Source organism: Dermochelys coriacea, chromosome 1 (assembly GCF_009764565.3).
Source record: "Dermochelys coriacea isolate rDerCor1 chromosome 1, rDerCor1.pri.v4, whole genome shotgun sequence".
NCBI classification, from domain to species: Eukaryota; Metazoa; Chordata; order Testudines; family Dermochelyidae; genus Dermochelys; species Dermochelys coriacea.
Genome location: NC_050068.2, coordinates 350,909,991 through 350,936,237, shown reverse-complemented (window position 1 = coordinate 350,936,237; position 26,247 = coordinate 350,909,991). Strand labels below are relative to the sequence as shown.

General features: G+C 45.2%; 1 protein-coding gene across 1 annotated transcript; it reads right to left on the bottom strand.

The window, feature by feature from the left end:
• Positions 1 to 14,459: 14,459 nt before the first annotated feature.
• Positions 14,460 to 24,335, bottom strand: LOC119863782 (claw keratin-like). Its single transcript, XM_038422684.2, has 2 exons — positions 24,324 to 24,335; positions 14,460 to 14,933 (listed from the first exon to the last, which is right to left on the bottom strand). Exons 1-2 carry the CDS (start codon positions 24,333 to 24,335, stop codon positions 14,472 to 14,474), a joined length of 474 nt encoding a protein of 157 aa, XP_038278612.1. The 3' UTR covers positions 14,460 to 14,471.
• Positions 24,336 to 26,247: the final 1,912 nt, after the last annotated feature.

Genomic DNA, 26,247 nt, shown 5'->3' with positions numbered 1-26,247 from the left:
TCGTGGGACCATCCCCCACTTACACAGAGGTTACAGCCGAACAAGGAAACTATCATTATTAATGCTATTCCAGCCATTTTCTGTGCGATATTTTTTAATAGGGTAGAAATCCCAGGCATTACTGTTAGAAATATTATGTATTTAGGCTTCTTAGAGACAGGATATTTTTAGGACAAAGAGAGTAACAAGGATTCAAAAGAGCTCCTTACGTCCCTTTCTTTCTTTCTTTCTTTCTTTCTTTCTTTCTTAGATTCTGAATGAGCTATTTCCTGACATCTAGTGGTGAGCTGTGGAAAAGGACTTCAGGAGTTGATCTCGTTTGCATGGGCACACCCACCCTGCCTAGGTAGTCAGCATGGTGGGATTGATTGCCCAAATGATCACTTGTGACTAGTGCAGAATCCCCAGTCTCCTTGTTATTGGGGCAGGAGTAATTAAGGGTTGTTATCCTTGTTTTCTGAATAGAGGGCAGCAGAACTGTACCCAGACCCTCTCATTGGTCCAGAGGAGCCCGGGTCACTTCCAGCTTTTGAGGCCTCTAGCCATGATAAAAATATAGAATGACGACACATGAAAACAAAATAAGGCACCAAAAAAAGGGTGAGACATAATTTGAATATTTTTTTGTTTAACAAATGCTTTTCTAGCCTTTTTCTGTACCAATGCACTAATTGTTGAGGAAAAATCTTGCTTTTGTGCAATGTCACAGTTGATACTAAGCATGCTGAGCCCATTCAAACGCTCTTGTCCCATAGTTGAATGGTGATAGTTCTTTACTTGCTTCAACACTTTAAAGGCATGTTCACCTGAAGCCACTGATGCAGGCAAACTGATAAAAATACACAATGCAATTGTGATATTAGGAAACATCCCATTGAGTCCAAGTTTGAGTATTTCTTGAAGCAATTCCTTTGGCTTGCAATCCAATTTAAAGTTTGTGGAAAATATTTGCTTGAGGAAGATGACCTCGTCACTGAGATCTTTTGAGATTTCTGTGTTGTACTGTTGCTGAAATTGTTCAGCTACAGAAAGTAGATCTTCATTTCTCAGTCTGTTGAACTGCCAAAGAAACCCCAAAAGGGTACAAATTAGACGCAGTGACTCAAATCGACGTGTAAGACCTGATTGAATAGAGTCAATGATGACAAGGAAGACATTGACCCTATAGTGCTGCTCGGTAACGGATTCAGTAGTGATTGGTGGAGAACTCAGATGAAATGCCAATTTTCTGTGCTACTAATTTGGACTCAGTCAGGATCACATCCCATTGTTCATGAATCTGTTGAATATCATTGATAAGACTTTCAATGTTATCCCTCTCAACATCAAGTGTAGCATTGCATGGGTCAATTACAGATTAGTTTGGTGGATCATTGTAAGTAGCTTCATCCACAAAGACGACATCAGAATGCATTCAAATTTGGATATGTGAATGAAGCAGGGTGCACAGTACAGAGATTGTTTTTCCATATTCCAGCAAAACCAGTCTCTTGTACAGGTCTGACCTTTTGGAAGAGTTTTTGTCAGCAGACGAGTAGGGAAAGCATGATTTTCAGCATCTGCCTGTTGCTGTTGAGTTTCTTGATAATCCACAGGATCTTCTGCTGCATCTGTTACTATTGACACATCTTCTTCTTGACTACTGTCCTCATGTTCAGGTATTGGCATTGAAATATCACCTGTTGCAGCTGCAGAGTTTTCATTATCTGTAGCATTGTTTCTTGGGGAAGGTGCGTTTTCCAATGGTTTGAGAAATGAAGTTATTGGCTTTGAGCTCTTAGCTGCTGCTTCACTCAATTGTTTTCGCCGTCTCTTGCTTGCACCGCTTTCAAATCTCCTCTTCATAGTGATCTATCTAGTCAATATGTAGCCTGTCCACACTTGAAATATTCTGCTGTCAATAAGTAGCTTTTACTGTAAACATGTACACAAATGCTGAATGGTACACAAAAGCTGAAAAGACTGAAAACAAAGGAATACTAATGAAGAACACAAAATAAAACAATCAGACAGGTTGTTATCCTTTTCATTGAATCAAAACTCAAGCATGCAAGGCATAATATAACAGGCTGAGCTGAAGACGAAGGGATGACATATATATAGCAAACACAGACACGGATACAGACAGAGGGATAATGTCTAAAAATTTCAAACGTGTCCTCACAAAACTCACTCTACAAGATCTCCTCACAAATTTTCACCTTGAATCTGGGCGTACAGACTACAAAGGACGATGATGATGGCCAAGCTAGGGCTCAACCAACCAACCAACTAACCAGTCACCTCTCTTAGCTACCATATGAAGATAATAATGAGGAATTCTCACACATAAACAATTCCTTAGACAAGTAGACCTAAAACTATAAAGACACTAAAATGTAACAGTTCTCCACCTTTCCACATGCACTTGATCCAGCACCAGCCACTAGTAGTGGTTTGTTTATAAAATCAGCTGATCTGAGAGGACATGTTCATCACGGTCTAAACTTGTGCCATCAGAACCAGTGCATTTTTATAAATATTTATGAACATTTTAAACTGTTTAATATGACAAAATGTATATCAGTTACCAAAAAATTTATGTCTTTTACCAAATCACATTTCTTATTTGCTTAAATTTGCAGCTGTAAGCTGAGAGAGTGTGTCCGATAGGGATGCATATAAAAACAAGTTGCAAAAAATGTGTAAGTGTCTTAATGTGATGCCCCCTTTGAGCTTGAGGGCTAGGCTAAAGGGCCCTCCTGGCCCCCCCAATTATCCCTGGTAATGACCTCCCCAGGAGCCATTCTCAGCTCTTTCCCTCAGGAAAGCAGAGTGGAATCCTCGGGTGCAGCTGACATTGGAGGTGGTGATGGGGGCACATGTGCTGATAGAGGCTTATAAAGTGATGGAGGATTATACTGTAACGGGTGTCCCAGTGGTTATGGGAGATTATACGGTTATGGTGGCCAAAACTATTAGGAGGGCCTCTATGGTCACAGGGGCCCATATGGTTGTTGGGGAAAAAGAAGGTTGGGGGCATCGTGATGGGGTCATCGGTACCTTAATGGAAATTGTGGGCCATGTTATACCCAGCAGACATATCCATGGGAAAAGGAAGAAGCAGGAAATGAATAGGACAATACAGATTGATGTCTGAGTGGCTAGGTGTGACTTTGAGAAGTGTTGAGTATAGCGAACTCAGTGTGAAATAATGAGTGAGCTGCATTTCATCAGCACCTCTGCAAACATTCTGAATGTTTGCCATGTTACTCTTGATCGGTTTTGTCTAATTTCTTTCAGGCTATGGGCTTCCCCTATTATCATCCGAGTGGGCCTGATTCTCAACTACACAATGGGTTTTACACCGGATTGTAACGTGCAAATGAAGCAGGGGCCGTAAGGTGTTCTGCTGGGATTGTTGCACCTCGCTGTGAAGCATCTGGTACTGACCACTGTGGGAGAGAGGCCTGATCTTCTGTAGAAATGCATATGCTCTTTCGTTCCAAGGAGGGATCCATGGGTAAGGTCTGATATTGAAGACTAGAGCTGTATTGCTCTTACATAAAACCCTTGGCTAGATGGCTAAATCTCTCCTCCCCACCTGAGTATTGTATGATGTCCTTAAACAGAGAGGAAGGTCTGGATAAATTTTTACTTTTGTGTTGTCAAATCAAAAATTTGATTAGTGGAAAATGTTCATCCATGTGATTCTTGTATGGAATGAATGGTCTGGGCATGAATGTCTTTATATCACACATGAGATTCCTGACTTCTGCAGATGACGTTTGTGATGTTGCACCCCGTAATGCTTTATAGAAATATGCTTATGAGTATAAATATGACATATCTGGAATATATTTTATGCCAGACATGCCATGTAACATATCTTTGCAAACGTTATGTTCTACTGAATGTATTTCTCCTATTCGTAATCATGTATAATTTTTATATTCGAAGTTAAGAGCATTGGCTCTATGCTTGTATTTAAAGTGTTTGCTCTAGGAAGGACATAAGGCAGATTTGGTCGACATAGCGTGAAGGGGTTAGTCAAGTAATTGGGAGTACTTTGTTAACAATGGACCTTCAGAGACGCCAATCCACATCTGAGTTTTCCTGGGAACATTCAAACTAACATGTAAACAATGGCGTCGGCCTGTAAAGAACTGAGTCATGCATGGACATGTGACTTGCCCATGTGATTCCAAAACTCCATCTTGTGTCTGTGATTCTGCACTGGAGGACACCAGGGGTTTCCACCCACAAGAGAAAGACTATATAAGACTCTGGGAAACCCCTCCATTTTGTCTTCAGCTGGCTCAGGAGATAGATAGCCTCTCCGCCCCAAAGACATGCCTGAAAGAAACTGGAACAAAGGACAGTAACTACGGGAGGTGAGGGATTGCTGGAACCAGACTAGGAGGAAGTCGCGTCTGTGAAAGAAGCTTATTGGAACACCTCTGAGGGTGAGATTTACCCGCATTTAGTTTCTTACTTAATTTGGCTTAGACTTGCATGTTTTATTTTATTTTGCTTGGTAACTTACTTTGTTCTGTCTGTTATTACTTGGGACCACTTAAATCCTACTTTTTATATTTAATAAAATCACTCTTTACATATTCATTAAACCAGAGCATGTAATTAATACCCGGGGGAGCAAAGAGCTGTGCATCTCTCTATCAGTGTTATAGATGTTATGAGTTTACCCTGTATAAGCTTTCTGTAGAGTAAAATGGATTTATTTGGGCTTTTTATCTCATTGGGAACTGGGTATCTGGTTGCTGGAGACAGGAGCACTTAGGTTGACCAGATGTCCTGATATTATAGGGACAGTCCTGATTCTTGGGGTTTTTTCTTATATTGTCACCTATTACATCCCACCCCCATACGGTTTTTCACACTTGCTATCTGGTCACCCTAGAAGTACTTCTTAAGCTGTTTTCAGATAAGCCTGAAGCTTTTGGGGGACATGGTTCAGACCTGGGTCTGTGTTTGTAGCAGGCTAGTGTGTCTGGCACAACCAGGCAAGGTACTGAAGTCTGAAGCTGCCAGGGAAAACTGGTCTCAGCAAATCAGGTGGCAGTCCCAAAGCGGTTTCTATGACCTTATTCATCACAGCAGTGACATAGCGTAATTTGTCTTTATGGGCAGAATGGACTCAGTCAAGTGTTTTGAGCATCATCCTTGTGAAATCAACTTTTGGTTGTGTTATTTGACCAAGGAGTGGACATGGCTGCTGACCAGTTGATAAACACATGAAGGGAAAGCATGAGAAGATTAATTTAACTGAGTTTTATTGGTGCAATGAAATTCAAAATTCCAATATGAAGCTGAACTATTTCTACGCCATTGCCCTAAATGTTCTCAGGTCATCTCCAGCAGTGCGAAATGCATGCAAAGGTTGTGTCAAGCATAGGCGCTGACTTTTCTTTTTGCCAGTGGGTTCTCTCAAAGAGATGTGTGTGTGTGTGTGTGAGTTTTGGGTCAGGGGAGGCTGGCCAATTTTGGGGGTAGACTATTTTCAGCATAATTATACACTTCTTTCATATTCTAGTTGTAGCATATGTATCTATCATTGGTATCGTTACAATTTTAATTAAATTGTTAGAAGGACATAATTACATTATCATGAATTGCAGTATATTAAAATCATTGCAATCACCTACAAGCTGTCTTCACTAACATCCCAGTAGAAAGACATTATGTCTCACTGTAGCTTTCTGGATGAAACGGTCAGCAGTCTTATTTACATGTAGTTGCCTGGTATGGTCTTGATGCACGTTAAGGACAGCTGCATTACTCAGTTGCGTCTGTCCCATTGGTGACTGGAGATCATTTGTAAATCTTCTGAAGCTGGAGAATGATCATTCCGCAGTTCAGGATGATACAGGCACAGTGAGAAGAATTCTCATAAATTTGCAGTACTCTGGTAGCATAGTGCTTTCAGAATACTGCAAAGGACTTCAATATCTCTTCTTGATGGGTAACAGCTAATTTAGACCCCACCATTTTGTATGTATCGTTGGGATTATATTTTGTCATGTGCATTACTTTGCATTTAACATTGAATGTCATCTGCCATTTTGTTGCCAAGTCACCCAGTTGAGTAATTTTGTATCATCTGCAAATTATGCCACCTCCTGTTTACCCCTTTTTCTAGATCATTTATGAATATGTTTTACAACGCTGATCTGAATACAGGCCCCTGGGGGACACCACTACTTTATTTACTTCTCTCCATTCTGAACATAGGTGCTTTATTCCAACCTTTTGTTTCCCATCTTTTAACTGAGTTGCCTGGCAATGCTTTCAGGATCATCCGTAATTTAATTTAATGAGAAGCCTTTTGTTATCTTAATCCCCCTGTCCAAGGGCAGAAGCTGAGAGTAGCACAGAACTTATGACATTCCTCACTCAAGCTTAGGAAAACAAGGGTCGCTGTCCTGCAAAGACTCCCACAAACTCTTACCGCGAACCATGTGATTGGCCTTCTTGAAACCAGAGAAAATCTGTCTAAATCTTTGCAGGAGAACACTCTTTGCTAAACAGGTAATGCAAGGAGAAACTCCACTGGTACTTAGGGCCTGCAGAATGCTTTCAACCACTCCAAGAGTACGATTCTTCTATCACTCCAGGGCTTTGAAAATTGCAATTTGAGAAGTGCCCAGACGCCCTGACTCCACAGGAAGGTATTTCATCTGATGGAATTTTTAAGCAAGGAGGGAGGAACAAGGAGAACCAGAAGACCGATATTATGATGCAGCAGAGTTTTTAATGCAAATGCAATTGGCAGTACACAGTTACAGGAAGAAATAGTACAGAGCAGAAAGAATGTATTTCCAGAGTTTCAAGAAGGCCTGCGACCAATCACAGGCCTCAATGGGTGGCATTTCAGACAACATGTTCTTTGTGCTTTGTTGCAGCTTCAGAGATTGACAAAGAAGTCCCTTTTGTAACCATTTTAAATTCTTTGTTTTACCCCAGTCAGTGGGAAATGAGACAAAGCAAAATAGAAGCAGAGGACTACACAGCTTCTCCATTATACATCAGCTATAGCAAAGGTCAAAGTGAGGCGCTAAAGATACATAATGATGGAAAGGATAGAACATATGGGGCCTAATTCTCCTTGACAGGAAGGTCTCTTTTTCCCCTTGTAAAGGGACTTATAGTGATAATGAAGGTAAATGACGCCTATCTTAAGGCCCTTGTTTCCTTCACACTGCGGGCTTAGTGTAAATAGCTGGCATGTAATTCAAAATGAGTCCACATGTGAATAAAAGAATGAGCACATGGCTGGGAAAGCACGAGCAGAAAGAGTCCTAAAGCGTAACATTAGAAACGCAGCATGGCTATGAGACCAAGGTGCTGAGCGCACACAGCTCCCACTGACTTCAAGTGGAGCCATGTTTGCACAGCACTTCTGAAAGCCATGCCCACAAGATCAGGGGTGAATTTGTATCTTGCTGTTTATTTCCTGGTTCTTCCTTCTTCCACGGATGTTTCTGCTGGGTTTAACATGGCCCACAATATCCGCCAAGATACCTACGGCCATATCCCCCATATCCCCATAATCCCCCATTACCATAAAGGCCCGGATAACTGCAGTATGCCCCATGGCCCAATAATCCCCCGTAACCGTAAAGGCTCCGTAACCATCATATCTCCTAAACCCTACAACCCTCCGTAACGGCCTCCATAGCCGTACAATCCCCCCAAACCGAATGAGCCTCCGACCACAGGTGCTCCTGTGGCTGCCACTTCACTCTGCTGAGGGAAATTGCTGAGAATTGGTCTGGGGAGGGTAACAACAACCGGGGAGGGTTGGATCAGCACTTCGGAGTCAGGGCACTGCCTAACACATGGCTCGTTGCAGCTGCCAGTGATTGGACTGGGTCGGGCCACCCCGCATTCTGGATAGCAGAGGCTGGAGAAAGTCATCTTTCTTTGATGGAGGTAAACCTGGAATAGAAAACAGGGACTAGAGTAAAGAGAAGGTACAAGTGCCAGTGGAAGAAAGGCTTCAAAGCTCGGTTACTATTGAAGTAAGGTCTGCATGGGCCATGAGAGAGAGAGAGGAGAAGTGGCCTTAATCTCTTTTTGTGTGGTTATGTATTTGTTCTTATTTTCTCTTTCTATGTCTCATGTCCACTCGCACTAAACTTCCCTCCCAGCAGGCCCCTTTGACCTCTCAAAAAGACTCTCAAAAAAGTGCTTTGAAGTCCTTTGATTTGAAGAAGCCTCTGATCATGGAGCATAATATCACTATGAGAGCAGGTTGATGTGGAGGTGAACAAGCACATTGAGGTGAAGGTTACCCAGGGAGCAAGTGGCAGAGTCAGCAATAAAACCAGTCACAGTGATTACTCACCCCCTGCTCACCAGTGCTTCTGAACTGCATTGGACAATTCCCATTCAAGGCTTCCAAATATCCCACGGCAGCATCAGTGAAGCCAGTAGAATGATCCCAGCAATGTAGCTGACCCATAAAGTTTGTAAACCTACAGCTCACTTCATTGGGAAGCTTATGCTCAAATAAATTTGTTAATCTCTAAGGTGCCACAAGTCCTCCTTTTCTTTTTGCGAATACAGACTAACACGGCTGCTACTCTGAAACTTTCCTTTTTAACTAATTGGGCCTTCAGGAACAAAGGGCATCTCAAGTCCTCCGGTGGCATAAAACACTATCTAAAAACACTCATGACTCAGGGGTCTCCAAATCCCTTTAATTTATTCTCCTCTGTGAACTAGAAAAGACCGATTCAAGTCGCTCTCTCCATAACCATTCAGATAATGTGCTAGGGATCCTTTTAATTTAGGACTGAATCTTTCACAGACACTCTGGGATTCTGAACAGTGGGAAGGTTTTTTCAATTTTTTTCTCTTATTGAGTTGCAGACGTTGGTTTCTTATGTTTTATAACTTAAGGCTTGGATTTTCAGAGCAAGACAGGATACTGTATTAGATGGACTTGTGGCACCTTAGAGACTAACAAATTTTTTTGAGCATAAGTTTTTGTGAGCTATAGCTCACTTCATCGGATGCATTCAGATCCACTGAATGCATCCGATGAAGTGAGCTGTAGCTCATGAAAGCTTATGCTCAAATAAATTTGTTAGTCTGTATCCACAAAAAGAAAAGGAGTACTTGTTGCACCTTAGAGACTAACACGGCTTTTACTCTGAAACCTGTATTAGATGGGCCTCTCATCTCTTCCAACATGGCAACTGCTACTTTCTCATGTGCAGATGTAATTCTAGGTTCAGATCCTTGTCTGGTCCAATTTAGTGCAGCTGCAGTGAGACCAGTGGAACAGAGCAGATTTACACCAGGGGAGGAGGTGGGGGTTGTGTTTTGTTTTCATTTAAAAAACCCAGTTTCGTTTATTCAGAGCAAGTGTTGGTGACTCACTGAGGTTTACAAACCAAAGCACCGCCCTGTGGTGTTGGACTGAACTTGTCTGTCAGTAGATGTCAGGGGACTGTTGGTCTCCTACTAAAGCTTGGTGGGTTTTTTTTGTGGTCCTCCCCCAGTACCAAAAGTAAGGGGAAGGGCCAATGAGAAATCAGGATCCTGAGACTAACAGTGCCTGAGGCCAGTGGGGAGATCCCAATGCTGCAGGTCAGCCTGATTGACAGGGTGGGGCAGGCCAAGGAGGGAGTCAGAAGCCCGGGGTCCCATCCTCCGTGTGAGCTGGAGCTCCCTGAGCGGGAGGCCAAGCTAAGGAGAGAGCAGCAGCCAGAGCCATGGTGGAACAAGTAATTAAAAAAGGGGGCAGACAGACTTGATTGTCAAACGCTACAACTGCAATAAAGAAGTAAGAGAACTGTGTGAAAATACACCACTTTGGAGCTGGGGAAAGGATACAGCCCTTCATGAAACCATGGAAATGTAGTCTTGCTACTCTGTTTTCTATCCTTTTTTCTTTTTCTTTTCTTTTTTTTATTTTTTTTTTGAGCATTTTCAACTCCGCTTTACTTCAAATTCAAATATCTACTACCACATACTATTGGTCTTCTGGTTTAATTGCTCTTCCATTCTGTGACCGATTGGACCCCACCGCTCCCTCCCCTTGTCCAGGATGCCACCCGATGTACTGGGGTTTCACTGAGTCTCTCCTGCTCCACCAGCCTGGGGTCCCTTGCCCTGTTTTGTTGAATAGGCTCTCCGGCCTCTAGCAGCACACACACAAGTAGGGCCACATCCAGCTGCGGACATAGACCGACGTCAGCTCTGTGTGAGAGAACTCACCCAGCACTCACATACACACCCCTTTTGGAAGATAAACCCAAAATAATATTGTCTTGAACTGTATAGAAAGCTCTGCACAGCGCAAGCTTATAAAAATTCATCCTCTCCCTCAATGTAGAGAGAATTGTGCATAGCTTCTTACCCTCTCCCCCTCCCACTCCCAGATATGAATTGTTCAAACTGGGCTATGTTATAAACAAGAAATAAGTTTATTAACTACAAAAGTTACTTTTTAAATGCTTATAAGGGATAGAAAACAGATTAAAGCAGATTACCTCAGTAAATAAACAAAAAACGCAAACTGAGCTTAACACAGTAGATGGGTAAGTTTTAAATTAGCAAATTCTCACCCTGAGTGATAAACAGGCTGGCAGATTCTTAAGGTACAAGTTGCCTTGTCTTTCCCAGGGTTTCATACACAGGCTAAAAATCTTAGCCTGAGATCGTCACTTCTCACAGTTCAGTCTTTTCCTCAGGCGTTTTCAGGTGTGTTGTTGTAGGGAGAGTGAGGTCCCCTCATGTTGTCATTGTCTCTGAGAGATTTCTGTTGCACACAGTTCCTGGGGTATCCCTTGTGTTTGTGTGTGTTCCCTCAATAAGCCATTAACATTGTTTGGCCTTTTTTACTGTCATACCTGAAGGCTGCTAGTGGGTGTCACCCAACGTAGCACATTTGAAATACAGATACATGGTCAATATTCCCAGCTTCAGATACAAAAATGATACATGCATAGAAATAGGATAAACACATTCAGTAGGTCATAACCTTTTCAATGATATCTTACGTAACTTATATCTGAGTTATGCCATATTCATATCATAACCATATTTCTATGAAGAATACGGGGTATAACATCACACCTCTCCCCTTAGATTACTGCCAGAGGTTTGGTCACTGACCAATGCGGAGGCAGTGGCTTTGGTTATACTACCTCCAGTGTTATCCATAGGTGCTTTTGCAGAGTTCTGGGTTTCTGTTCCCAGGGTGTCTGAAAAGATTTTGGTGTATTTTCACCATTGAAAACGTAATGTTAAAACATTGGTAACATAATGCAGATATCAATATCCTTTAAAGTGTAGGTGTTTTGGCATTTAGCCACCAATGCTATGAGGTGATGTGCCTCAGTTTCCCGTTCTACACACCAGTCTAGATTGGTTATGCTTTCTCTGCTATGCCAAGCTCTAAGCCTGTTTACAGGTACTAGCTGAGAAGCAGTGTTCTTATAGGACTTCCTTGTTACCATTCCTAATCTGTACCAAAGAGTCTTCCAAAAATCATGCATGTCACATATTTTTAAAGTATTTATCACCAGTGTCAAATTCTTTATCTTAACCCTCAGTTTGTGTAGTAAGAGACATAACATTACCAGCAAATTCATAACACAGAGGTGCTTCCAAGTATGATGATCATACCACGCCTTCTGTCTAAACAGATCCGTTTGTTCAGCATTTATTGTATTCCTCATGCCCGCAGTAAAGGTATGTCATTGGGGGGTTGGCAAGGAAAGGGCGTATGGGGACCTTGTATGTCACTGGCCCACCTCCTGGGGTGTTGCATTTCCTCGAATCCACCCCCACTCCTGGGATTCCTTTGAATTGCCTGCCCCCATCGCTCAGTGTTTGATGCTTAGCTGTGGGGAGGGGTTTACCTGCCTGGGAAATGGCTGTCTCCTCCCCTTCGTCAGAGGGTTCATTAGCATATTCACTGACACCGGAAGGCATGGAAGAACCCCTAACCCCCACCTTAAAGGCACAGAGTTAGTTTTCACAAGTACAACAGGAAAAACATTTTGCAATAATGGGACCTGGATTGGGGTATCCTCGGTCACCTCTCTCCATTCCCCAGAGGCCAGTTGTCTGGCTGCTCCCACAGGGAGGTCAGTTACACAGTTCCCCCTAAAAACTTGAGTCACAGGTGGGGTCCCTGGGATTACAGATGCAGATCCAGCAAATTTCTCCTGGGCAAGCCTTCCTCTGTAATTAGTGAAGGGACATTCCTGTACACATGCACACACACACCCCCACATCCCATCTTTACTTCTTCCTCTGCCCCCCCCTCCTCCAGGGCACGCACGCCGGTACTCCCTTGAGAGGAATCTGCCCCCTGTTCAGCTGTGGGCTCACAGCTAACAGCCAGAACAGACCCTTTACTGGGAAGCATTGCACCCTCCTCCCTCTTTGAACTGGGTTTGCCTCCAGTTACAGAGCCCATGGAATCCACACCCACCACAGCGGTCCCCGAGACTCACCACTTTTCTCTGGGCTTCCCTGTGGGACAGTGGATCTCAAACTTTTTTCTGGTGACCCCTTTCAAATAGCAAGCCTCTGAGTGTGACCCCCACCCCCTTATAAATTAAAAACACTTTTTATATATTAACACTTTTATAAATGCTGAAGGCAAAGCGGGGTTTGGGGGGGGAGGCCGACAGCTCACGACTCCCCATGTAATAACCTTGCGACTGCCTGAGGGGTCTGGACGCCCAGTTTGAGAACCCCTGCTCTAGGACACCTTTTTCTGTGCATTTTAGAGTGAGTTCTGCTCCTTGCTTACCTGCAACATCCTGGCAGCCAGCAACCTGGACAAACTTCCTTCTGTCTGGCAAAACATTCCCATCCCCTGAGGGAACAGCCATGGGACAGGAGCTGGTTCTACCCTCCCCACGCCTGGTAGCAAACTGCCCTGCACCACTGGAGAGGAATTAGAGAGACACTCTCCCATTTCCTCAGCAGTTTCTGTAGCTTTGGTCTTTCCCACTTGGGCTTCAGCACAAGATTCTTCCTCGCTGCTGACAGACCCTGGGACAGACATACCTACATACAAAAAAGTCATTCCCAGAAGAATTCAGCATATTTATTCACTTCTTTCATATTCTAATTATTGAATATGTGTCTATGTGCGGACCCTCCACCTGCCATGTGTGTGGGACCCAGAAGCCATGGACACGGACCGGGGGCTGCTCTGAGGCCCCTCAGCCCTGGCAGACGGAGGACCCCAGGCTCCCCTGCCTGGCTCCAGCTTCGGTTTGGCCAGGGAGACAGTACCTTGGGGACAGAAGAGGGGCTGGAATGGGCCCCCGGAAGGAGCAGGGCCTCGTGCCACACCCACACTATTAGGAAGAATCCGTCGCCCCGGTCTACCGTTAACATTGCATTAACTATCTGATCTGGTGGCCACTTTTCCTTTCCTTACGAAAACCTGGGTCACTGTCTGCAAAGACTCACACAGACTCTTACCACGAACCATGTGATTGGTCTTCTTGAAGTCAAAGGAAAAACTTACATTCTTAAAGTGAAAATCTGTCTAAGTCTTTGCAGGAAAAGACGCTTTGCTAAAACAGATAATGCAAGGAGGAACTCCACCTTGGTACTCAGGGCCTGCAGAATGCTTTCAACCACTCCCGGGGCTGGATTCTCCTATCACTCCAGGGCTTTGAAAATTGCAACTGGAGAAGTGCTGCCGTCCCCAAATGGAGGAATTTTGTCCAACATGATTTTTTAGGAAGGAGGGAGAAACAAGGAGAACCAGAAGATTGATATTATGATGCAAGAGAGATTTTAATGCAAAAGAAATTGGCAGTACACAGTTACAGGAAGAAATACTACAGAGCAGAAAGAATGTATTTCCAGTATTTCAAGAAGGGCTGCGTCCGATTACCTGCCTCAGTGGGATGTATTTCAGACAAGATGTTCTGTTTGCTTTCTTTCAGCTGTGGAGGTTGACAAACAAGTCCCCAGTGTAACAATTTTAAGTGCCTTGTTTTATGCCATTTGGTGGGAAATGAGACAAAGCCAAATAGAAGCAGAGGACTACACAGTTTCTCGATTATACATTGTCCATAGCAAAGGTCAAAGTGAGGTTATAAAGGTACATATTGATAGGAGAGATAGAACATGTGGACTTAAAGTGATAATAAATCTAAAAGTTACCTATCTTAAGGCCCCTATTTCCTTCACACTGCGGGGTCAGTGTAAACAGCCAGCGTGTAACTCAGAATGAGTCCACATGTAAATAAAAGAATTGGCACATGGTTGGGAAAGCCTTGGCAGAAAGAATCATAAAGCGTAACATTAGAAATGCAGCATGGCTATCAGAGCAAGGTGCTGAGCACACACAGCTCCCACTGACTTCAAGTGGAGCCATGTTTGCTCAGTACTTCAGAAAGCCATGCCCAGATTAGGGGTGAATCTGTATCTTGTTGTTCATTTCCTGATTCTTCCTTCTTCCACGGATGTTCCTGCTGGGTTTAACATGGCCCACAATATCCACCAAGATACCTACGGCCATATCCCCCGTATCCCCGTAATCCCCCATAACCATAAAGGCCCGGATAACCGCAGTATCCCCCATGGCCCAATAATCCCCCATAACCATAAAGGCCCCCATAACCACCATATCTCCCTAAACCATACAACCCTCCATAACGGCCTCCGTAGCCGTACAATCCCCCCAAACCGAATGAGCCTCCAAAACCAGCTCCAACCACAGGTGCTCCTACGGCTGCCACTTCGCTCTGCTGAGGGAAATTGCTGAGAATTGGTCCTGGGAGGGTCACGACAACCGGTGAGGGTCTGATCACCACTTCAGAGTCAGGGCACTGCCTAACACATGGCTCATTGCAGCTTCCAGTGACTGGACTGGGTTGGGCCACCCCGCATTCTGGATAGCAGAAGCTGGAGAAAGTCATCTTTCTGGGATGGAGGTAAACCTGAAACACACAACCGGGATTAGTGTAAACAGAAGGTACAAGTGCCGAAGGAAGAAAGGTTTCAAAGCTCGGTTACAATTGTAGTGGGGCCCGAGAGAGAGCATGGGGCCCGAGAGAGCCCGAGAGCATGGGGCCCGAGAGAGAGAGGAGAAGTGGATTTAATCTCTTTATATGTGGCCATGTATTTTTTCCTATTTTCTCTTTTTATGCCTCTTGTCTAGTTGCACTAAACTACCCTCCCAACTGGCGCCTTTGATCCGCTCTCAAAGATTTTCTCTGTAAAACACTGACTAAAATAAGTGCAACTATTTTGATACTGGACACCTGGGATTTTCGGTCCATTTTAGACATTTATCAAAGATAACATGGCTGGGATCATGGTAATCACTTCTTTTCGTTTGAAGATTTAACCTCTGCATGCAAACCAGTTGAGTTTGGTATTACAGTGTGACTGTTTGGTTTTCCAAACCTTGGGAGTCACCAAAACTTGCCGATGAATAAACAGAAACTTTGCTTTTCTCCAAACAAATTACTAAAAATAAACTCCTGAACTGGAGTAAAGTTGGTTCAGGTCCCTGACTTCCATGGAGCGCCATGATATTACACCATCTGAGGAGAAGCACCTTCAATGGGTATTTCTGCTCAGGAGAACATAGGAATTGCTAGAATGGGTCACACCACTTGTCAGCTTCATCAATTCTCGTGTCTCTAATAGTGAGGAATAACAGCTGCTTCAGAGTAAAGTAGAAAACCACTGAATTGGCCCTTTCTGGACTAACCTGAGAAAATTTCTTCCTAATCCAGCTAAGTGAAAAATGGCTAACTGACTTTCATAAGTTACTGAAAATATTGAAATGCCCTAATTCTTGTCCAGATAATAGGAAATATATTTCCCAATTGCATATCTTGCTCTTAAAGTCCCTCTTTTAGCTTCAGATCCTGAATCCACCCGCACTTGCAACTAAATAATTGCACAAGATGGAAGAATACCCTGATCCCTGACAAAAACCACAGTGACTACATGCAAGATAAAATAAAAGGAGTCTCTACACTGATATCTCCAGGATTAGAAAGAGAATGAGTTGAATTGGACTTACCCAGTTCACCGAGGAGAGGAAATCCAAAGAAGTGTTTAGAAGAGGTCTGAGTCGTGAACACTTTTATACAGTTCCTAGGACTGCCTGGAGGATCTGCAATGCTGTTTGTGAGGAGGTCCTAATTAGTTACTAAACGAACTTGATTGCCTTTGTAAGTCCTCCTTTGGATGCAGCTGTTTTCCTCAGCATTGGTGATTAGTGGACTAATCTCAGCATCAGAGGGCGTGACATGCACATTGCACTCTTCAGTTGTCTTTCATCTTAAAATTGTTTTGGCCAACTGCATTTCTCATGTCATTCCAATTCCAGTGCTGCAATGAGAATGAATGTCAAGGTGATTCTGAGCGGCATCAGTAGCACAAGTGGGTGTCGTGAAAGGAATCCAGTTTGGTCCTTTCAATTCATGCTGGTCATGACTAGGGGCATGGGGCAGTTCATTCTAAATGTGCTGGGAAGCAGGGATCCGTGTTTCTCCATTCTCACCACCTCCATTCCCAGCAGGTCAGATCCAATCCCCTTTGAATCATTCCATTGCCTCCAGTATGTTTCCTGTCAGGACTTGAAGTCTGAACTTCACTCTTCGGCAGGGGGATAGTACGAAGCCTATGAACAATGTTAGTCCCATTTTAAACTTTCAACTCGGTCTTAGCAGGGACGTAAGTGGAGCATGGGCCTTTGTGATGGTCCTCTGCCTGGGATGAATCTTACTCTACGGTGAGTAAAACACTGGACATCCACTTGGGTCACCAATGCTGTCTCAAAGGGCTGCCTAGAGCAGATTTGCTCATGGGCCAAGGGGAGGGATGGCTCAGAGTGAAAGGAAGCAGTGCTCTTTTACAGAAAGGTTTTGAGTTCAGTCTTGAGTTCAGACAATGCAGCTGAGTGAGCCCGGCAGGAAAGTGAGTGAGCCCAGCAGCCCAGCAGGAAACCCTAGAGAGAGGAAAATGATACATTCTTGGTGAAGGAGGAGATGGCTGTGGGATGACGTTTGACATAAAGTCTGATCAGCCATGGGGCATGTTGCAGGAAACATTCCTGCCTGATCCAGAATGTAGTTCCAAGTGTAAATGATATCCCCAAGGGTGGGTTCCATATCCAGGGAAGAGGGCAGAAGTGTCTTGTTTTGAGTTTAAGGTCCTCAACCTCTTTGAAGGTGATGCAACTGAGATGATTTGCCCCAAGAGAGCACCTTCATTTTCCAAATAAAAAATTCCTCCTAAAGCAAATGAGCCCCCGAAACGAGCTCTGGCCACAGGGGCTCCTATGGTCCCTCTTGGCTCTGCTGAGCGAAATTGCAGAGAATTGGTCCTGGGAGGGTCACAAGAACCGGTGAGGGTCTGATCAGCTCTTTGGAGTCAGGGCATTGCCTAACGCATGGCTTGTTACAGTTGATAGCCACTGGACTGGGCCGCTCTACCCACACGGTTTTTAAGAAATCCGTAATTCGAAACTACATTTGAATGAAAATGAAATAGCCCCAAATTGTGTGGCCCAAAATCATGACCTGATTAAGGGAATGACACAAGAGACCTTGGCCTCCTTTTTGTTTAAAGTGACTGTGTGAGTCAGTGCAGAGGCGTCAAACCCCAACAACAATAGAAACAGAAAGACAACCCAAGACTTCTGACTGCTCCTACAACAGGTGGAGCTCTAAGCTGTTCCCTTTTACACTGTTACAAGACAAGGTTAGTAACATGTCTGGTTACAAAATATTTGCATCCTTTGATCTAAGCGTCAACAATAAAAAACTGGCTCATGCTGTGATCCACTTTAACTGCAGCTTCTTTATACCTGAGGATAATACTTCTCCAAAGGAATTACAAGTCTGTCAATTTTCCAAGAGTGCGGTAGCCTTGTAAATATCAAGATGGAATTGAAGCTTAAAAACCTTGTTTTAAGTCATAGCACCCATGGCAATGAAGTGACGAAGTGCACTGTGTGTGCTACTTTTTCTCTCCTTCAAATCACGTCTCTCAAATGGGTCACAGTAATGCAATAGTAATTAATTTTTCCAGGTTTGTGAAATGAGGTACAGAGTAGTATATCTCTTCAACTTTGCCTTGTTTATTCATGAAGATAATAAAAGTCCAAAGGAATTACAAGTGTACATTTCAAGCTTGTTCATGTGCACTGTAGGAATAAAAATCTCAATTTTCAATTAAGCTGGCACAAATTTTGATACAAGAGAATTTAATTCTGATCCAGAGTTAATATCCACCACTGAGACAACAACTACAAATAAAGGGAGTTAAGGTGCAGTGCAATACTCTCAATCTTTGATTGTAGTTCACACTTAGCCCTGGTCTACACTAGGAGTTGAGGTCAAATATAGCAGCGTTAAATCAATTTAACGCTGCACCCGTCCACACGACGAAGCCCTTTTTTTTCCGACTTAAAGGGCTCTTAAAATAGATTTCCTTACTCCACCCCCGACAAGGGGATTAGCACTGAAATCAGCCTTGCTGGGTCGAATTTGGGGTATTGTGGATGCAATTAGATGGTATTGGCCTCCAGGAGCTATCCTAGAGTGCTCCATTGTGACCGCTCTGGACAGCACTCTCAACTCAGATGCACTGGCCAGGTAGACAGGAAAAGGCCTGCAAACTTTTGAATTTCCATTTCCTGTTTGGCCAGCATGGCAAGCTGCAGGTGAGTGCAGAGCTCATCAGCAGAGGTGACCATGATGGAGTCCCAGAATTGCAAAAGAGCTCCAGCATGGACCGAACGAGAAGTACGGGATCTGATCGCTGTATAGGGAGAGGAATCCGTGCTATCAGAACTCCGTTCCAGTTTTCGAAATGCCAAAACATTTGTCAAAATCTCCCAGGGCATGAAGGACAGAGGCCATAACAGGGTTCTGAAGCAGTGCCGCGTGAAACTTAAGGAGCTAAGGCAAGCCTACCAGAAAACCAGAGAGGCAAACGGCCGCTCTGGGTCAGAGCCCCAAACATGCCGCTTCTATGATGAGTGCATGCCATTTTAGGGGGTTCAGCCACCACTACCCCAGCCATGTTGTTTGACTCCTTCAATGGAGATGGAGGCAACACAGAAGCAGGTTTTGGGGATGAGGAGGATGATGATGATGAAGTTGTAGATAGCTCACAGCAAGCAAGCGGAGAAACTGGTTTTCCCGACAGCCAGGAACTGTTTCTCACCCTGGACCTGGAGCCAGTACTCCCCGAACCCACCCAAGGCTGCCTCCCGGACCTGCCAGGCGGAGAAGGGACCTCTGGTGAGTGTACCTTTTAAAATAGTATATATGGTTTAAAAGCAAGCATGTTTAATGATTAATTTGCCCTGGCATTCGTGGCTTTCCTGGATGTACTCCCAAAGCCTTTGCAAAAGGTTTCTGGGGAGGGCAGCCTTATTCTGTCCACCAAGGTAGGACACTTTACCACTTCAGGCCAGTAGCACGTACTCGGGAATCATTGTAGAATAAAGCATTGCAGTGTATGTTTGCTGGCGTTCAAATAACATCCATTCTTTATTTCTCTGTGTTATCCTCAGGAGAGTGATATCATTCATGGTCACCTGGTTGAAATAGGGTGCTTTTCTTAAGGGGACATTCAGAGGTGTCCGTTCCTGCTGGGCTGTTTGCCTGTGGCTGAACAGAAATGTTCCCCGCTGTTAGCCACAGGGAGGGGGGAAAGGGGAGGGGCTAGCCACATGGTGGGGGGAGGCAAAATGCGACCTTGTAACGAAATCACATGTACTATGTATGTAATGTTAAAAGCAAGGTTTACTGTGAAAGAGTGTACCCCTTGTTCTATAAAATGTGTCTTTTTAAATACCACTGTCCCTTTTTTTTTCTCCACCAGCTGCATGTGTTTCAAGGATCACAGGGTCTTCTCCTTCCCAGAGGCTAGTGAAGATCAGAAGGCGAAAAAAACGCACTCACGCTTGTGACAAAGCTCTGTCCTTGCCTCTGTGGGTCCCGGGTTTCCTGGCGGATTTTGCTAACCTCAGAGGCCCACTGTGACCCTCCACGTAACTCTTCTCTCTCTAGAGACAAGGGTCACAGTCTACTGAGCCATTTTCATCATAAGCCAGCGAGGGAGGTGAGGAGAAGTTATCCTTCCTTGCACAGTCTCTGTTGTCTCCCAGTCTCAGTGATTAATCAGGGGGCAAAGGTGGGGGGGGAGCCCGGGCCCACCCTCTACTCCGGGCTCCAGCCCAGGGCCCCTAATAGTATCAGCTATGGTAGCTGACCTTTTAGAAACATGACATGTACAGTTCCCTGTGCTACTTCCCCCACAGCAGCCCCCACTTCCTCAAGCTCCACTTCACCCTTACCTCAGGGCCTCCTTCCTTGTGCTTGATATGGTGTGTACTACTCAGTCTCTCCAACCGCGCAACTTCTTCCCACAGCTCCTGACATGCACACCCACCTGACTGACTGGGAGGCTTTTAACTAGTTTCATCCAGCCCCTGATTGGCTTCAGGTGTCCCAATCAACCTAGCCTTCTCCCTGCCTTCTGGAAAGTTCTTAATTGGCCCCAGGTGTCTTAATTGACCTGGAGCAGCTGCCTTTTCACTTATCCTGGTACAAAGGATTTGTTTAGCCTGGAGCTAATATATCTATCTCCCACTACTCTTCCATAGCCATCTGGCCTTGCCCCATCACACGATGAAATGTTCTCTGAGCTCATGCTGTCCTCCCACACTGATAGAGCACAGACGAATGCATGGAGGCAGACAATGACAGAGTGCAGGAAAGCACAAAATAACTGGGAGGAGAGGTGGCGGGCTGAAGAGAGTAAGTGGCGGGCTGAATAGCGGGCTGAAGCTGAAAGGCGGTGGCAGCATGATGAGAGGAGGCAGGATTCAATGCTGAGGCTGCTGGAGGATCAAACTAATATGATTAGTTTGATATGGTTGAGCTGCAGGAAAGGCAGCAGGAGCACAGACCGCCACTACAGCCCCTGTGTAACCAACTGCCCTCCTCCCCAAGTTCCGTAGCCTCCTCACCCAGACGCCCAAGAACGCAGTGGGGGGGGCCTCTGGCCACCCAGCCACTCCACCCCAGAGGATTGCCCAAGCAACAGAAGGCTGGAATTCAATAAGTTTTAAAGTTTTAAAGTGCTGTGTGGCCTTGTCCTTCCTTCTTCCACCACCCCTCCCGGTGCTTCTCTCCTTCACCACCCCTCCCGGGCTACCTTGGCAGTTATCCCCCTATTTGTGTGATGAATTAATAAAGAATACATGAATGTGAAGCAACAATGACTTTATTGCTTCTGCAAGCAGTGATCGAAGGGAGGAGGGGAGAGTGGTTATCTTACAGGGAAGTAGAGTGAACCAAGGGGTGGGGGGTTTCATCAAGGAGAAACAAACAGAACTTTCACACCGTAGCCTGGCCAGTCACGAAACTGGTTTTCAAAGCTTCTCTGATGCGCACCGCACCCTCCTGTGCTCTTCTAACCTCCCTGGTGTCTGGCTGCACATTGCCTCAACCTCCCACCCCACCATAAATGTCTCCCCCTTACTCTCACAGATATTGTGGAGTGCACAGCAAGCAGTAATAACAGTGGGAATATTGGTTTCGCTGAGGTCTAACCGAGTCAGTAAATTGTGCCAGCACGCTTTTAACATCCAAATGCACATTCTACCACCATTCTGCGCTTGCTCAGCCTGTAGTTGAACAGCTCCTGACTACTGTCCAGGCTGCCCTTGAATGGCTTCATGAGCCATGGCAATAAGGGGTAGGCTGGGTCCCCAAGGATAACTATAGGCATTTCAACATCTCCAACGGTTATTTTCTGGTCTGGGAATAAAGTCCCTTCCTGCAGCTTTTGAAACAGACCAGAGTTCCTGAAGATGCGACCATCATGTACCTTTCCCAGCCATCCCACGTTGATGTTGGTGAAACGTCCCTTGTGATCCACTAGTGCTTGCAGCACTATTGAAAAGTACCCCTTGCAGTTTATGTACTCGCCGGCTTGGTGCTCCGGTGCCAAGATAGTGATATGGGTTCCGTCTATGGCCCCACCACAGTTAGGGAATCCCATTGCAGCAAAGCCATCCACTATGACCTGCACATTTCCCAGGGTCATTACCTTTGATATCAGCAGATCTTTGATTGCATTGACTACTTGCATCACAGCAGCCCCCACAGTAGATTTGCCCACTCCACATTGATTCCCGACTGACTGGTAGCTGTCTGGCGTTACAAGCTTCCACAGGGCTATTGCCACTCGCTTCTCAACTGTTAGGGCTGCTCTCATCTTGGTATTCTTGTGCTTCAGGGCAGGGGAAAGCAAGTCACAAAGTTCCATGAAAGTGCCCCTATGCATGCGAAAGTTTCGCAGCCACTGGGAATCGTCCCAGACCTGCAACACTATGCGGTCCCACCAGTCTGTGCTTGTTTCCCGAGCCCATAATTGGCGTTCCACCGCATGAACCTGCCCCATTAGCACCATGATGCCCGCATTGCCAGGGCCTGTGCTTTGAGAGAAATCTGTGTCCATGTCATCACTCTCCTCATCGTGCTGACGTCACCTACTCGCCCGGTTTCGCTTTGCCAGGTTCTGGTGCTGCATATACTATTGGATAATGTGCATGGTGTTTAATGTGCTCCTAATTGCCAAAGTGATCTGAGAGGGCTCCATGCTTGCCGTGGTATGGTGTCTGCACAGAAAAAAGGCGCTGAACGATTGTCTGCCATTGCTCTGATGGAGGGAGGGGTGACTGACGACATGGCTTACAGGTTTGGCTAACAGGGAATTAAAATCAACAAAGGGGGTGGCTTTACGTCAAAGAGAAACAAAAACCACTGTCACACAGAATGGCCCCCTCAAGGATTGAACTGAAAAAGCCTCAGTTTAGCAGGCCAATGCTCAACCCACTAAGCTATCCCTCCCTCTGGTATTTCAGGCAGGACTGAATCTCCATTAAAGTTTTCAAGGTGCCCCTGACAGACCTCACCAAACAATTGTTGGCCGTTGATTTCACGGAGCGAGGGAGTGGGGAGCAAATGAATACAAAACAAATCTGGTCTATTTCTTGTTTTGATCCACTCCATCTATCTTTTATATCTTTGGCTTGCAGCAGACGGTGCAGTAGGACTGCAAGCCATCCACATCTCCTGGCTGCTCGGCAGAAGATGGTGCAATAGTACTGCTAGCCATCCTCATTTCCTGCCTGCTCACCATAAGATGGTACAATAGGATTGCCTGCAGGACTAAAGAGAATGACCTGGTCGAGTCACTCCTAATTTAGTCCCTGCGCCTATGTCTGCCCAGGCGCTCCTGACCGACCTTACCGGGGCGGCCAGGAGCACCTCGGACACGATGAGGATGGTTTTCAGGCCTATTGCACTGTCTGCTACCACAAGGCAATGGGTTGCTGCTGCTGTGTAGCAACGCAGTACCGTGTCTGCCAGCACCCAGGAGACATACGGTGGTGGTTAGCTGAGTGGGCTCCATGCTTGCCGTGGTATGGTGTCTACACAGGTAACTCAAGAAAAAAGGCACAAAATGATTGTCTGCCCTTGCTTTCAGGGAGGGAGGGAGGGAAGGGGGACATGTACCCAGAACCACCTCCGACAATGTTTTAGCCCCATCAGGCACTGGGATTTCTACCCAGAATTCAAATGGGCGGTGGAGACTGCGGGAACTGTGGGATAGCTACCCACAGTGCAACGCTCCAGAAGTCGACAGTTGCTTTGGTACTGTGGACACACTACGCCGATTACATGCACTTAGAGAATTTGTATGGGGGGACACACAATCGACTGTATAAAAACTCTTTCTACAAAACCGACTTCTATAAATTCGACCTAATTTCTTAGTGTAGACATACCCTTAGATGAGAAGCAAAGGAGTTCTTGTGCAGAATGGATTGTCTGAAGCTTCCTCCAATCTGAGCATTTCAAAGCACTTCACAAGCACTCATCAAGTTTTATACGGCCAAAGAGATGAATAACTAAAATAGTAGTAACTTTTTACTGGGATTAGATGTTCCAACACTGAAGACTAGATTCACTTTAAAAATGCATGTCACGGTCTCAGATGTCACTCCAGTACTCAGTTTTTGATTCCTAGCCTTTGAAATTGGGGTTCTTTGATTTTTGTTCCATGTATTTCCCTTTCATATATATTTTGAAGTTTAATGGAAGATACTGAACCAGTGTAACAGGGAACAGTTCCATCAACTTCCAGTTGAAAGAATCCACTTTACCTAGCCAGGGTTAGAGAAACCTTGTTGGGGGTGTATCTCTCTGTGCATACTCGGCACCTTTACATCCGGTGCTCAGATACAATGTATCAGGAAACCAATGGGAAACATCAGGTATTGCATCTCCATCCATTAGCAGCCAAGAGAACTGGGTCTTGTGAGAGACTTCACTAATAAAGAAAAGGAAGAAGTACAAGACTGACAGAGTTAAGCAGAACTTCTCCAAAGGTCACATTGCTGTGGGATGAGACGGGGTTAATTACAATTCTGACCAACCTTGCACACTCTGCAAGACCCGTCTCCCACACAAAGCATTTCAGACAGAATTAGAATGATTTTTAAAGTGGAAAATACACCCCCACCAGGATTTCTTTTAACCCGCGCAACATTAAATGCCTTTCCTCAGTTGTAAGGCACAGAACGTCATTGAAGTCTATGGAGCTGTACTGATGTCCAGTGGCTCAGTATCTGCCTCTTGAGCTTTGCAAAGGAATGTTTACTAAAGAAAGGGAAATGCAAAGCTTTATTGAATGAAAATAAAACAGCCCCAAATTCAGAAGCTCAGAATCATCCACTGACTCTTGGCATGCCTTCAGGAACCTTAACATGGATTTGTAAAGTTCGTTTAATCCATCGTTTCTCAAATGAGGCCACCAGTGGATTTTTTTCAGCTACGACAGCCTCCAAAGCATAAGCGGGGATTGTGGGGGTGCAAAGCAGCAGCCCCTCCTGGCAGCGCCCACTTGTTGCTGCTGAGTAGCTGTTACCAAAGGCAGTGAGATGCGCCTCTTTGGTGTTTGCAATGACATCACCAGTAGGGGTTGGGATCCTGCACCTCACAGCCTCCTCGGGGGCACCGGGCAGCAGCTCAGGAGACACGTGGGGTCCGTGTGCGTGGCAGGTGAGGCAGCTCTTTGTGGAGGCAGCTGTGTCATTTGGTCACCAGGCCGCTCCCCTGCTCCCGCCTGCATGGGACAGGGGGAGCCTGGGATTCTGCCGGCAGCCGGTGAGTTCCCAACCCACCTCCCCAGGGCAGGCTCTTGGTGAAGGTCTGTGGGAGGCAGGGACAGAGAGACGGGTTTGTGAAAAATTGTTGTGAGAACCCTTGAATCTAATCCATAATTTGGGGATCCCACAAAAAAATTCTACTATTAAAATAATTCAACCCTGTGCACACACACAACTGTAATGAGCCTGCAGTGCTCGGAAGTCCTTTGATTTGAGGTAGCCTCTGATCCTCGAGCATAATATCACTATGAGAGCTGGTTGATGTGGAGGTGAACAAGCTCATTGAGGTGAAGGTTACCCAGGGAGCAAGTGGCAGAGTCAGCAATAAAACCAGTCATTATGAGCAAAGAGAGCTGCAGGGTGTAGTGTGTGCCTCACCCAATGTGATGTTAGGAAGAAAATAATTATGAAAAATAGAGGAAAAAAATTACATCAGTTGAAGGAGTTACTCAAAGTTTTCTTTTTAACTAATTAGGGCTTCAGGAACAAAGGGCCTCTCAAGTCCCCCAGCAGCGTAAAAAACTGTCTAAAAATACTCATGACTCAGGGGTCTTCTAATCACTTTAACTTATTCCTATCTCGGGGCCTCTCCTTTTGCCCCTCCACCCACATGAACGTGATACAGTTCTGTGGTGACCTAGAATCCTATTTTCGACGTCTCCGACTCAAGGAATATTTCCAACTCACCTCTGACCAACATATTAACCCACAGAGACCTTTCTACCAACACTACAAAAAGAAGGATTCTGGGTGGACTCCTCCTGAAGGTCGAAACAGCAGACTGGACTTCTACATAGAGTGCTTCCGCCGACGTGCACAAGCTGAAATTGTGGAAAAACAGCATTGCTTGCCCCATAACCTCAGCCGTGCAGAACACAGTGCCATCCACAGCCTCAGAAACAACTCTGACATCATAATCAAAAAGGCTGACAAAGGAAGTGCTGTCGTCATCATGAATAGGTCGGAGTATGAACAAGAGGCTACTAGGCAGCTCTCCAACACCACTTTCTACAAGCCATTACCCTCTGATCCCACTG